The sequence below is a fragment of the Gavia stellata genome, chromosome Z (genome assembly GCF_030936135.1).
Source record: "Gavia stellata isolate bGavSte3 chromosome Z, bGavSte3.hap2, whole genome shotgun sequence".
Taxonomy (NCBI): Eukaryota; Metazoa; Chordata; class Aves; order Gaviiformes; family Gaviidae; genus Gavia; species Gavia stellata.
In genome coordinates this window covers 40105449-40121013 of record NC_082637.1, presented here as the reverse complement: position 1 = coordinate 40121013, position 15565 = coordinate 40105449, and the positions used below count along the sequence as shown (strand labels likewise).

Here is a 15565-nt window from a genome sequence, read left to right as displayed (position 1 = left end):
ACACTGTCTCAGCGCAGGAGCCTGGGAGCAGAGCCACCGAGAGCACCACGGAGAAGATACTCCCACTGTCAGGTCAAGTACCCAGGCTCAGCAGCACCCCAAAACTGAGAGCAGAAAAGCCTGCTCAGCTCTGGGGTGTACCTCAGGGCCTTTTGAAACATTAGCTGTTAAACTTAGCAGGGGTTTCACATAAACTGTTCTTTCGAAGACAAGGAGGATAAGAAAACTGCTTCCAGCCCCCTGCCAAACATCAGTTTCTGCTTCTTATACTGCTTCTGTTTTGTCTTTAGACTTCTTGCATTGCAGTTCTTACACAGAAGGCCTTAAAGAAGCATTACAGCTTCCAATAACAATGCACTGCTAGAAATTTTAGCAGGGGCTGAACAGCATGTTCATTCTTTTCCTAGCGACACCTTTTAAGATACTATTTTCAACTAAGTTTTTTCAAACAAGTCATCCTGAGTCAGCATAGAAACTTGCAGCAATTTTCTAGTTTCAGCATTGTTTAGAAATAAAATAAAGAAATGTTCTTGTAATAGGATGTATCAGTCGCTGTTACCAGGCCCACTCTTCATAGGAATCAACCCTGTAAGAAACCTGAAACACATGTATTCCAGCACATGCAAATGCTCTGGACTTTGACTGGGACATCGCTAGGTGTACATATTCCTCTGACTGCAAACATTTTCTTAATTCCAAATTTCTGCCATTTCTTTCTAAGTTGTGCATCTTCTTTCAGACATCAGAAATTCTCAGTCTTCCCTGAGAATGGAATCAAGACTCACCATAATACGAAGACCTAAAAATCTGTTCTGCAAAGACATACAAACCAATTCTCTTGCTGCAAATTCTCACATCCAATTCCCCAGCGCTTTACTGATACCAATACACGTGTGGTTGTTTTATAACAGACATTTTAGTAGTTCAAAGTCCACACACTATCATGTACTCCTTATCCTGCTATCTCAGAACTGCTGAGATGTTTTCTCCTGCAGTCCTACTGCAGAGTATCAACCCTATTTTTACAGACTTACCTTAAGATCAGCGCTATCTTGCTTCTCCATCCTTTATGCTTCTTTTTTTCTAAGTAAGTCCTGTATTCCCAGTGTCTAAGCTGTCACTTCAACAGCAGTGTGACCAGCTCAGTGCTTGGATGCCCGTTAGGAACAACGTTTCACACCTCCTGTTTTTCACGTCCTAAGTAAGTGAAATGCAGAAATGTCAAAGTATGACTGCATTAATTCATGCATAACCTCCCATTGTTTACAAAGTCCAAAAATCTCCTACCAAAAACGATCTTAAAGGAGGATAATATGCTTAACAAAAACTTTTACCAAAACAGGAATGGCTTTGTTTCTGTTGTTTCCATGGGGTGCCTGAAAAGGCATAAGCATCCAGATACCCACTCTGTTCACTATGTTCTGTTAGATCATGCCTCCTATCCAGCAAGTATATTAAAATGTTTTTTTCATCAACCGTGTTTAATCAGGCAGGATCTACTAAAGGAGTGTCCGCATTTTGGAATGAAAAAAACAAAACTAATCTACATCTTATGCACCGATCTGCTTTAGAGGGAACTCCCAGTTTCATTGTTTCATCATCTCCGAACACACTGAAGACATTGAGTTTCGTAAGACTATCTACAAACTTACCTTTGCCTTAGTGCTCTAGCAGATCTTCAAGAACCGATGAAGCAGCAAAGAGAGGAGCAAGGAATGAAACTGGTAAAGACTGCTTCTACATTTCTCCCCCTGTCCCGTATCATTACCAACAAATCAGCCTGCCACTAGGCTTATTTACCTTCATCTTCCAACATAAATAAAGAAGTCTCATAAATTAGTCCAATACCAAAGGCTGGCAGCAGGTACATTGAACACAGACTCATCAGATGATGGCTGTTTGAGCTACTGCTTTAGCATGCTGGGGAAAGGCACTGTGGAAGATCATTTTTCTTTATAGCACAAAACTTAAATCATGTTTTACCATGCAGATTCTGGACTACAACAGAACAGAATCTTCTGCCTTGGTCTTCCCCTTCAACTTACAGTGGGTAGAGACAACCTCCTGGAGTGACCTTAAGTCGTGCTTGATTGCTTATTTCACAGTATGCGAATAGGCAATGATTATTCCAGGTTTGATTGTAGTAAATCTTCCTTCCTGCTGCCCACTGCACTCTCATATTAGACACTGATATGTCAACAAATGCTTTTCCAAGAAGGAGAACATTACTTCTCTCATCACAAATAAACTGATTTTTTGATTGAAGTTATGGATGACAGAATCCAGGCAGGCATATAAATATCCATCAGCTGCTGGTTCACATGATAGATGTGCTTCAACGGAAGGCAAGAATGAGGACAGTCTTGAATATTAAATTATAGACAGCCAGGATGCCATGTGCTCTTACAGTGATTTTTTAATCAGATTATTCAGTGGTTGCAAGAAGTAGTTACTGATATCTAAACATGGCTCAAAATCCTTCAAGATAGTTCAGACATTTTGTTTACATGAAGAATTATTCAAAGTCTAGAGGACTGTCTGCAGAATTTGTTCCATGAGAAAAAGTGGCTTCTTAAAAGTTTTTATTAGAGTCTGTAAGTTGCCAGGAATGTCGTGGGGTAGGTTTTATCAGCTTGATGGTCACAGTCACAAATACCCAACCATCAATTCTCCTGAAATGCATTCTGTAAATACCTTTGAAGTCAGTGCAGACCCAAAGAACAAAATGTGGTGATACAGTTTATTCTTGTTACAATCATTAACAGTTTCTGTGCTTCTAGTGATAGTACCATGGAAACCACCATACTGCTTCCTAAGGCAGGATGTCACTGTCCAGAATTAATAACATTTCAGATGGTGTCATTGGTCTCTGTTGCTCAATTTTCTTAGTAGAGGTAGGAAAATGAGTGAAGAAAGCCTAAGAGGAGGACTCAGGAGCATGTTTGGCAGCTCTAAGATGCAGTAGTCTCCATCTCTTGAGAAGAAACCCCTCACAGTGATGGAGAAGCACAATGTACTTTTGTAGTGTAACGATCAGGGAGACAAGAACAAGGAACATGCAGGATCGAAGGATAACGACTTCAGTTACTGTTCTTAGATCAGTATTAGATGACTCCTCAGATGATATGTGTAGGTAAACAGTAATACCTTAAAAATTTTCTAAGTTTCTGAGGAGCCTTTCTTGAGCGTTAACACAATCCCTACTTCTAAGAATAAGAAGTCATAAGGGTTTTGTAGAATAGTCTCAGCAAACACTGTCTTCCTTGAGTTTATTCTGTCATTCCTTGTATCCCTCAGACGGGTTAACAGATTTTTCAAACATGTTGTCTTTCAGAGTACTCCTAGAAGATGTGAACTCTGACTTGTCAGCCTCTTGGCCTGGGTCAAATGACAGGCATATGGATTCTGCAATGAGACTTTCTCCAGATGTGACCCCAGAGCTTTCAAATCCTGATTTTAAAACAATTTCCAAAATCTGTTGTTTTCTTTCCCACCTTTTTTCATACCAGATAGAATATATCTTTCTCACAGGGACTATACAGAAGGTAGAATTGGGAGGATGGAGGTTTGTGTTACTATTCACACTCAAAGACATGCCAAAGCAAATGCTACAAGCTTCACAGGAAAGGAGACAAACAAAAACCTTCCTGCTTGAGACTGAGAAAAAAGAGCGTTATCCACATGACCTCTTTATTTTGAACTCACCTAAAACAATTTACCTAAAAATTAAGGGTTAAACAGCAATGAATGTACAGGGAACACTGTGGTTCACAAAGGAAGAAGGAAGGTTGTCTGTCCTTCAGTGACCCATGGCTGGAGGCAAGAGCAAAACCTGAAGACACTTATTAGGGTGTCAGTCAAGTACACTGAGTGCGCACACTCTCAGAGTGGAATACACTGAAGACTTAAAGCAACACCAGATTATCCAGGGCTGATTCACAGAGAATAGTATTGTCCCAGTCCAGTCTTCCAAAGGCTGGGGGCAGCTGAAGGCACATCCATGTTCACATGACACTGTGCTTTTAAGATATAATTGCTGACTGCTCTGCAAGTGAGTCCGAAACACCTAGCTGTTGGGTTTCACACACTGTCCTAGCAATTGTGGAATTTGGGCAAGGGCTCCCCATCAGGCACAGCCTGATGGCAAGGCCACAGCACTAGAGGCAAGTGACCATACAGATTCACCCTATGAGCTGGATCTGGTCTGCAGGATGTCGCTTTGTCCACTCCCCACTGAAAGCAGCAGGCAGTCAACAGCAGGCAGAAGTACCACATAAAAATATTGAGATGCTAGTGTCAGCTAGGCAGGGCTCTGTTATGATTATTATTGCTTTCAGGCTGTATTTTGAGGAGCTATCACATACTACGTGAAAGAAATATGCTGTATCATGAACCTTCAAACTTGGCTGTTTGTTGCTGGTTGCCTAAGTATCACCTTTAGGTACCTGGATTTCTAAGAAGAAAGTGAAGTAAATTTAAGCTTACTTCCATTCAGAAAATTAAGAAGTTTATTTTGGATTTCTTCTCTGGGCCAATCATCCCTTTCTAAAACAACATTATTCTGCCTTGACCCAGTGTCTTAACCTTTACATAATTTTTATACCAATGTGTTTGCTAATTGCTATATTGTGTTTTTATATGGTGGTTTTTAACATCACAGAAATCAGTATTGGCAACTGAAATACTTCTCTTTCTCATACAAAAACACTTTATGTATTTTTTCTTTCTGAGGAAAAACTGACCAGCCTAGGGGAGGAAATGAGTTTCGTTGCATTCCTGGCTCAAAGTGGTGTGACTGATGATTTCTTTAAAATATGTGATCAGATAGACCTTAGTTTTTTTTAAGAAAACACACTAAAAATACTGTTGTTTCCTTGACTGCTTGAGACTTAAGACAAAAAAACAAGGACCTGTTCTTGTAAACGCTAACAGAGTTACTGCACACTACTGTGAGCTGTCCTGAAAGCACAAATCTTCTATAGCATGAGTACACTGCATTTAAAAAACTGTTAAGTCAGAATAGTACATCTCAAAAAATCAAATTCCACTACTCTAACCTGTAGTAAAACAGTATCACTGAAATACAGAGACCTTCAAAATCCCATTTGTAAAAGGCAAAGTGTTTCTAATTTTCCTTACCAAAAAGGAAAATCTAGTAATGCACTTTTATCACTTTAAGTCAATGACAGACTGGTAATGACCATACAATGTCATCTAAGGAATGTGAGTAAGACTGTTTTGATCGCTGAACTCATCATTGAAATGATTGGTCTTTACATATTAGCAATTTTGGCCTCACAATAATTCAAGACCACCCTAACAAAGGAAAAACAGAAATCCCAAAATTATTTGAGACTGGGCTAGTTAACACTTACAAATCCAGGATATTCACAGATAAACTGCACAATATAAACAGGGAAGAAAGGAATGCATTGAAATGTGGGTACCAGAATCTGTCTCATGGCTCCAAATAATGAGAAAGAAAGATAATGGGGAGCCTGTTCTACCTTTTATGCTATTTGCTGGCATAAAAACAAGTAGGCACTCTCAGTACCTATTTGTTTGACTCAAAGGGATTCCACTGACGAAGCTGTATCCTTAAAGCACTTTGGTCATATGTGCATTTTATGTATGGACTCTAAGGAAAAAAAAAACCAACATATTGGGCATCAAAACCATCACAGTCTCTCCCTGAAGTCTTGTCATGTCATAGGAATTAGGCATTTTGATATTTACACTCCAGATTTTATATTACTATTCATGTCCAAAGTATAAACATTTTATGCTTGTTAAACATTTTATCCTTTCCCTCTGATATCACACTATATTTCAGAATCATACTTGCGAATTATTTTTATGGCTTCAATTTATACAATGAAAAGCTTTCATGGTGTCTCTGTATTTGTACATGACAAATTTGGAAATACAGAGGTTTGTCTAAAGTAGATTTTCCTCCTTTCAATCACAGGCTTCTCCAATTCTGAAAAGGTAAAAGTAGAAAAACTAGCTATTACAGGATACACAGATGCAACATTTTGTGATTATTTGATCCAAAAACATTGCAGTTTATAACTGACAATCATGACATCATAGGATTTGGGTAGCTTGCTTTATGCCAAAGTAGTTCTTAAATAATAATTGCTTTTTATGCCATCAGAAGCAAAATTAGTTTTTTAAAATGCCAGGAAGTAAAAGAAACTGAAAGCAAATTTCATATTCTACAAGTTAAAGCATCAAAAGGAAACATCCACTATATAGCATCAGGCTTCAGAGAGAGGACATTTGACGCTTAGGGTAGATCCAATGGAATTAATTACCGTGTGTTCCAATTTCACTAGAAGAGCAATGTGCACTGCTCAAATGAAGGACATTACAAAATTCACCTGTGCAAGAGAACAGTGAATAGATGTGGCTCATTTCCATTCATAGCTCTGCATTAAAAAAACTTTCCTCTGGCTTACACTTCACTAAAGATAGTACAATACTATTTTTGTTTACTTTTCTCAGTCTCATACTTGGTAAGCCACTTATTTCATCATATTCCAATCCAAACATGAACCCCGGGTATTCATATAAGAAAACTGGGAAAAAAATGTAATGTTTAGCCAGTCCATATCCCTTCTTTCAAAAATTCACTATTATAAAAGAAGACAAAACAAAACTAGGAAAACTACCATCCACCACAATAATTCTTAAAAGCAAAATAAAATTACAAACAATAATTGACTTTGCCTCCATCCTCCTTTCACAATTTTTTCCCCTGGGAATGGTAACATATCAGTAGTAACAAAACTATTTTTTCCTTCAGTAGTGAAAAAGTTATGATCTGTATGGCTTTAAGAGAAGAAAGAACAATGATTTTTAAGTCCTTAGAAGTGACTAAGAAGTCATGAATGCTGTTTTTTTGACCAAGAGAGTTTAAAACATACTTATTAATGAGTTCGCTTACAAATGGAATATCAATAATTAAGATATACTGTTTGCTGCATCAACATCAAATTCTCTAATACAGAAAGTCTGAAATAGGAATTTTAAATAAGGAACCTTTTAATGACTACTTGAAAAATCCTATCTGAAATTTCCTCATACATTTCAAATACCTTGTTACCTATATAGCAACATTTAAACACTACTTCATGAGCTAGTTTCTTATGAATTAGCACTTACCTTTTTCTTCCCCATATTTAACGAGCACATTTCAAGCAGCTTCAGCCACCCATCGAGGTTTCCATCCAACACACAATCAAATAAAGCTTGCTTTCCCCTTGTAACCAATGGAAACAGTGCAAGAAGTAGTAACATCAAGTTCCCATATGTTAAATTGATAGCTTTTGGGTTTTTTTGCCGGGGGGTGGGGGGGGGGTGGGGTGGGGGGAGGAGAAGGAAACAAGAGATGAACCACAAATTCCTGACAAAAAGTTTTTACTCTGATTATGCTGAAGACCTTGTGTCACCTCATAATCAGGAACTTGTGACTTGATCTGCCTTTATTTATGTATCACGGTAAGGAAATGATTAACATTCATGATGTCACTGCTCGAATTTTCAGTAGCAGTTCAGAATAAAAGCATACCCAAAACATTTTCCAGATTCACTGTAGTTTACTGTGTATGTGTATTGCCACCTAGAGAGTCAAGGTTATAACTGTAGGCATGGAAATAATTAAGCTAGCCCAAGCATACTAACTATTTTGAAATGCTTCTTCGGACATAATCTTTGCTATACCAAACGAGTCCTTGAAGCCTGACATCTCTTACTGCAGCTGCCATCAGGTGCTTTCACAAAAACACACATGAATTCCCCACAACGAATCTGCTGTAACAAGAACTAGCTGCCAAATGCTGGACAGTAATTATCTTTGGTGCCACCTGGAAACACATATTTGCACTCTCATGTTCTACACGAAGGATCCTGTGGATTTTCCAACTTCCCCTATACATAAGCATGTACTTTATTAACATCCATTAAATTCTTGGCCTTGCCAACAGGAAAAAACATCAAGCAGTAACTGTCAAAACAGTGAGAAACCTAACAAACTTACTGTTGATCACCATATTCAAATTATTGTAAATGCTGCTGTGCTGAAGATGGAGGCAGTGCTGAAAATACTACACGTCATTGCTCTGCTGGACAGCTATGCCTGCACTCGTTTGCTACCCTATTTCTTCATCATCACCTATCTTCCATTCCCCACTTTCCACACCCTTACTGTGCTACTTCCAGATGCAACACCTTATCAACCTGGGTAATATCTAGACGATCTCTGTGGTTATGCTGTACGTTTTCTTACTCTTTTGACAGTGGTTCTTCCTTTCACAGAGGAACATTTTGGAGAAAAGCAGACTCCCAATTACCTAAAGAATACAAATAATTTTTTTGTGAAAGAACCTACCAAATGAAGATCGTCAGTTGGTAAGTATTATGCTACTCCTGAGTCGTCTCAGAATTTGTGACTTTTTGTAATTTCGAAAAAACATTTTCTTCTCACTGGATATGAATGCACATGCAAAGTAAAACATCTTAAGCTTACTTGTACTTTATGTACAAGAGCTCTTGAACAAGAGCTTGCTAGAAAAATGGAGTCAGAAGCCAAAACCAGTGTTTTGGTAGCCCCCAGTGACACATGCTATCTGGAGACACCAGACATTGAGCAATGACATGTCTTAATCACACCTTTTGACAGCTCTAATGCAACGTTTATGTAATCTGTTATCATTACCCCTTACCTTGCCCAGCCCTTCGTGTAACCCAAATGCTCAGACTAATTTCAAAAGGTTTTCCAAGGCTTTCAAATTTGCCTCTATTTGCAAACAGATGAATGGAAAAAATTAATCAGCTCAGCAAATGCTCTGAAAGTAGCCGTAACATTCCACCCCATAACCCAGGGCCCACAACTGGAACAAGCTGAGAAGAAAGTGCTTGCCTACAGCGTAATTGCAAATAAAGTAAACATACGGCTAAAACATAGTGCAAGCTTAATTTGTTTTAAAGGGCTTATTTATTTTGTTATGGAATAGCTCAAATATATATTTTAAAGAAAATAATAAAATCTCTTCTGTCCTGTAAATACAGCAGAAATAGATGGATTTTAACATTAAAAGTCTATTGCTGCATACCTACTGTATATGAAGCTCCAAGCAGATTTTAAGTGACTAAAGTATGTCTGCAAAGGTACTAGCTAATAATGCAAAATACTAGATCCTGAGAATACTAGATGATGTGAAGTATTATAAACCCCACAAATATAGGAATGCATGTATTACCTAGGGTAAAAAAAAAACCAGAACAAAAAACAAACCCCAAACAAAACAAAAACAAACACCTCAACAAATTAATGAATCTATTTTCTAATTTATTATGGTTACAGTAAACATGTAATAGCAGTCGCATTCTTGCCAGAAAAGGAGTTCGTTTTTAAAAACATTTTTAAAGTACTTCCTAAGATAAGCTGATGTATTTGGATTTAAAAAGTATAATTACAAATGTCTGAGAAAAATAAGTATTGTTTAAATATGTATCCAGCAAATCTGATAGCAGGTAGAAGCATATCCAAACAAGCACCATGAAATGCTTGAGTCACTGAGCTACCTCCTTTCTTCTGTGGGTACTAAGAGACCCTAACCATCTAAATGAATAAGCAATGAACAAATACAGATACCTTACAGCACAAATACTGAAAAAAGTTTCCAAATGTTTACTAAGAAGTCTGACAAGCTGACTATTTTAAGCAAAAAGACCTAATAAAAAGAAAAAGCTACAGAAGCAACAATCTTAAGAAATAAAGTCAGGAACTTCATGTAGTAATAGTCCCAAAGTTTTCAAATAAAACAGGCAAAACTTTATTGTCCTTTAGCAAATACAGTATTTAAGAAAAAAAAAATAAATTCACAAGTTGCCTTCTTCAATGATGATTCCAGGAAAAATACAGTGTTTGCTATCCTTAAAGACAAATCACATTTGCAAAGTCTGACAGTCTGCCCATACAACTTCAGTCTATTACTAAAGACAAGTATTTCTAATTGTACTTCAACTTGCAAATAAATTACAAAAGACAAGCATTAAGTTTGTATTTCACAGCAAAAAAAACTAATTCAATGAACAGAAGTAAAAATTTTTTGCAAGATCCATAGTCTCTACAAAAACTACACCTCAGTCAATTAAGTTTGAAAAAGCCTATATGATAATTTCATATTGTATTAACACTTCTTGACACATCTGCGCACACCTGCCGTTTCGATGCTACTGACTGGTTCAGAGCTAACATCACAGAATGTAAGAACAGCATTAACATGAGAATGGGCCGAAAACCCAAACGCTGGCTGCCCACTGCTTTGGGTAATGTGAAAAGGAGAAGGTGAAAAAGCTTTTTCACAAGGAGAATATGAAAAAACTTTCAGAACAGCGGCAGCTTACAGAAATAAAGATCCCTTTTTCCTTCTCCCTCCCTGCCACACTTGTTTTTGGTTTGCATAGAAAAGGGAATGTTTTGTCTGGTTTTGGTAAGCTCTTATTTTTTGGTTTAGCTATTACACAGACAAAAACACATTAAAAATCACTACAGTTTGTGTGCTTTATGATGAATTCACATGATAAATATTTCACTTTTAGCTACCACAGTTACATCTTTTTGTTCAGGACAGTCAAAATGATTTTCCATTTCCTTCTGACATGTAACATATCCACCTGTTTCTTTCAATCGCATCCCAAAGTTCTGATTTTCTGAAGTCTTCTTTTAGCCTGCTTCCATGTTGTCAAGCATTCTTGCTAGGCATCATAGCCTCCTCCACACTGTACACCTCCAGACACCTTAGTATTAAGTACCTAATAGTGATTATCGCATCCACTCAGACAACTCAGACTTGCTTTTGTAGACTGACGTAACACTGTTTCTTCAAGAAGGCAGAAGCATGCTTATTTTTCTCTCAAGTAGAAAAACTGGAATCCCAATGGAAACAAGTTTCCTGCAAGCAGATGCACAACTATGAAATGAGTGATCAGGTCTCCATTTCAGTCTCCATGGTATCAGTCCTTGAAGGAGTTTTAGCTTCTGATGGAGTCTCTCCATCTACGTTCTGAATATCAGACAAATCAATAGTAGGCAATGGTGCTCTCCAATATAGGAATGAGTTATACTGACAGAAATCTTCTTGCTTTGAAAAGAGACAAACAAAAAGGCAACAAAACATTAACGTGTATCACAACAGTATGAAATAATTTTAAAAAATTTATAAAAGAAACTAAACCAAAGAAGAGTTACTCTGCTGTTCCATATTAACAGTTCTTATAATTTTACACAGAAAACATATGAGCTATTTCTAAGGAAAACACCATAGAAAATCTCAACCAAATCATAATTTAGTTTTGTCCTTTCAAATATTCTTGCAAAGAACCACTGTACAACCGCTGGGAAATACTTCTATAACTCCATCAATTTCTTCAACTTGCAATCTTTGCACAGAGTGATATGGTAAAACTTGTGCAATTATTGGACGTTGCATACAAAAACTGTTCCCTGCTTTTTCTTCTCACAATGGTATACAAATTTCATGCACATTTAGAAGCTGGTATTGAGAAGAAAGTATTTAGCTATTTTACATCAACTCAGAGGATGATACTTGCAGGAAAAGTAAAGCATTGGGTAGTGTTTCTACCACATTCCATTTCTTCTTTTTTGTATCTACATTTTGTACTCAAGTATACACGAGAAAAATGAAGGTCTCTTCTAGAGGCAGGGAGGTGGAAGTTTAAAAACTGGTAAGTAGTACAAGAAAAACCTTGGAGGAACATGTACTTACTTACTGCTTTACTCTGCAATTATACAATTCTGGTATTGTTTTTAAACCTCTGTTAGAAAACAGAGTGGCCAATCTGTGCATGTTTCTGTGGACATGCTACAGGTAAGAAGAGGAATGCTCAAGTCATTCCTTAAGTCTTGAGCTTTCTTAGTGTACTTTCTTCTGGTATGTAAAAACACTGAATGCTGCCACAAACCTAAAATAATGCATTTCCATATAATATTGGTTTGTATTTTTCCTAAGATACAATTGGAATTTTAAAATATTTTACTTTCATGTCTCAGCTGTAACAGGTGCTGAACAGAAGTATTTTTATCAAATAAACTGGCATAATTGTTTTGGTATGGCTCTTCAAAAATTTCACGCTTTGTGTGCTGGCTCTGCAGCATAATAAAAAATGTAATGTTCAAAAAATCGCTGTAAATATCATCCCTAAACCCTCTCTGATACTGGAAAAGTGATGCTTCCCCTCCCCTCCCCAAAGCCAGAAGTACATAAATTCAAGATACTTTCCATTTAAAGAATACATTTTTCTATTTGTTACCACACAAGCCTCTCATGAACTACCATTTGTTGTACCAGATAACCTGTATTTACTACAAAAAAGCCCGCATTATTCAGGACCTGTAATAATTAAGAGAGGCATGAAAGATATTTCATAGCAGCAAGATGGCTGTGTGCCTGTAGAATACTACTAATGTAAATCTGCTCACTAGGAAAAGATCGTCTTCAGGGAAAATTAAAGAGCCAAAGTTCCCATTAATTGGAATCGAGACCAAAACCAGTTAAATAATACAGTGCCACAGGAACAGAAGGCTTGATTATCTGGAAACTGGAAGAAAGCCAAACTGTAAGTAGTTGTACACATTTGCATAAATATTATTGTAAACTGAAATTTTTGTACTGCACAGGATTAACAAAAACCAAAAAAGCGCGAAAGAGAAAGGGAAGATTTTGCAGTCTGTATTGCAACCTAGGCAGTGTCACTCACACAGAACTGTGCAGGGCAGGTGGCTAACAAGTTCTTTGAAAAAAATGTCCAGCGATAGAGTTTCAGAAACTGTCAGCTACCCTCACAAATTTTCCACGTTTAATCTGAACTCCCCTTATATTTTAATAAGTTACTGCTCACACTGTGAGAGCTGAGTACTTAAAAGTCAGAACACCCCTGTGCTAGATGCTTTGCATGCACAGAGTAAATGACAGCATTCTTTCAAAGAGATAATAATCTAAAACCTCATAACCGCAAAAATATGCGTACTCCTCATTTTGGACTCAGACTACATACAGGATTAGTTTCAAAAGCATTCAAGTCTCCAGAGCAACAGTATTTCAGTTTACGGGTAACTCCCAGAAAGATGCAGTGTGAAAATTAACAAACCCAAGGAGCACAAAAACTAAACATTAATACATAAAATGCAAAATAAAGGATCAACTATTCACATTCACCTAGATATTTTTCGAAATAGGTTTTGAGAAGAAATCCTAGCAAGGTAGGTAACATGCAGCAAGCTCAGAGATACAACAGCTCAGTTTCTATGGCTGAAGTTGTTTAATTTTTAAGGAGTTAATTTTCTGACTCTAGTTGCAAAGGTGTGCTTGCAAATAAAACTCAGTATTTATTGTCTGGCCAACTGTAACATAATTGGAATTGCTTGTAACGTTAACAAAAACAGTGTGAAATCAACAGTATCCAGATCATGCTTATTACTGTAATGAACTACACAAACCAGCAAAGAATAATGCCAACCTACGCCTGTATTTTCAGAAAGGTGTACAAATCATCATCAGAAATATCTTTGTGCAAGATTTAAAACATACAGGTAGGACACACAGAAGATATAATAAACAACTCTTGCCTAATATTAACTAAGCTTTATTTTAAAGCTAAAATATTTTTTATACAATAACCTACTTAGGTAAACAACCTGTTAAAAATACAGTCCTACAAAAACATTATATATAAATACTCTTTACTGTGTGGAAATCCAGAGAGCTTCTTGCCTTCCTACCACTGCTAAAGCTTACAAAATTATGCCTAATAACCCTATAAAGAATTCAGCATCATATCTGTGATGGAGTAAAACTTTTCTGTAGAGGTTTACTCAATTTGTTTTGCTTCAGAATATGTTTGTTCTCTCTTCAAAATGAAAGATATCCTTGTGTTTAAAAGGTCCAGCCTAAAAAGGATGTATAGTTTTCATAGGCCATAGAATGTTTCCCTCAATTCCTTTATGCCTTAATTCTACCATCCACCACAAAAAAACCCCCACCAAACCCACCCAACCAACCCCCAAAAAACCCCCAAAAGGCAGAGCCTAAGAAGAAAAAGCCACAATTTTCTTTACAGATCATAGATGAGTGTTATACTATTAAAGGACCAGTCTTTTCAAAATCATAGTCTAAAACTGGAGTTGAAAGTACATCTGACCTAACTAGACTTTCTGCCACTTCTGTATCACTGGATCAAATACTTCAGTCTTATTTAAAAGGTCCAGGTGGGAGGAAAAATGAGTTTACATATATCAAACTTCTAGATAGGCACGAAAATTGACGTATCATTTTATTTTTGCAAAACTAAAACTTTCTTAGTACCATATTTTGTTTTCTGGCCTATTGTCTAAAATGTGGTCAAGGCCAGGGAGAAGAATGTACATTGTTCAAAGTTAACAAGAAACATCGGAAGTCAACTGTGCATTTCAGTACACCCTGATAATTAAACAACTGATCCCATTGCCCTGACTACGGCCTTCACTAGACGTTTGAGTTCAAAGATAGCTCTGGTATCGCTACTAAATGCCCATCCCAAACGGAAAGTTAAGAAAGTTGTCAGATATTGCAGTAAGCCTGACCCGCAACCTCAAACAACAGAGATGCTATCAAAACAACCTCTTAAAGCTTCCACCACACTTTTGGATGGGGATGTGGCTGAAGACAGACTTAACTAAGGTGAACTCCAGACAGGCTGTTTCCCGTCAGTTTTTCTATAGGCAAAAAAAGAAAAAAAGCTAGAAACGTTACTTCATTTACGTGGAAAGAGGAGAAAAGAAAAAACAAGGCTTTAAGAGGCCCACGGCTGATTAACACAGGGAGGCACAGAAGGGGCTGCGGGGCACCCAGCGCTGTGCTGCGCCGGGCCAAGGCCCGGGGGACTCCGCCCGCACCTTCTGCTGACCCGCCGGCCCCCACGGCTGACACCCGCGCCCCGGCGCAGAGGGCTGAGCTCGCGGCCCCACGGTAACGCCTCAGCCGCCACCAGCACCGCCCACGACTTTCTCTCCCCGGAGGCGAGCAGGCCGGGCACGCCCACGGCGGCACCGCGGCATCCTCCTCGGGAGGCCTGCTGCCGGCCCAGCCCCGCTCCGTTACCTCAGCGGCAGCGGCCCGCTCTTTGCCCCGGCCACCAGCGCGTCCCTCCGCCGTCCGCTCGTCCTGGGGCGCGGCGGACCCGCCGCGCCGCCGCCGCCTGCCCCCCACCTCTCCCTGCTCCCCGCGGGGGCTGCTCCCCCGCAGCACGGGCCGCTTGCCCGGCGGCGCCTCAGCCTCCTCCAGCTTCCGCTTCGAGGCGACAGGGCCGGTGCTCGCCGCTTCGCTCCGGGGGCGCCGGTCGGGCGCGGCAGCGCGGGGCGGAGGCGGCGGCTCGTGCAGGAGCCGTTTGATGGGCACGTGACACACTAACGGCTCCGCGCGCCGCTTGGCCATGAGGGCGCCGAGCGCCGGCGGCTCCGCAAAGCGCGCGTCCCCCGGGAGTGCACGCACCGCCGCTAAGC

The 15565-nt window shown here is 38.9% G+C and overlaps 1 protein-coding gene across 1 annotated transcript; it reads right to left on the bottom strand.

Moving 5' to 3' along the window:
- Positions 1-9384: 9384 nt before the first annotated feature.
- On the bottom strand, positions 9385-15497 carry CZH9orf40 (chromosome Z C9orf40 homolog). The gene is made up of 2 exons (XM_059834111.1): positions 15165-15497; positions 9385-11150 (listed from the first exon to the last, which is right to left on the bottom strand). Exons 1-2 carry the CDS (start codon positions 15495-15497, stop codon positions 10995-10997), a joined length of 489 nt encoding a protein of 162 aa, XP_059690094.1. The 3' UTR covers positions 9385-10994.
- Between the last annotated feature and the right edge of the window lie 68 nt (positions 15498-15565).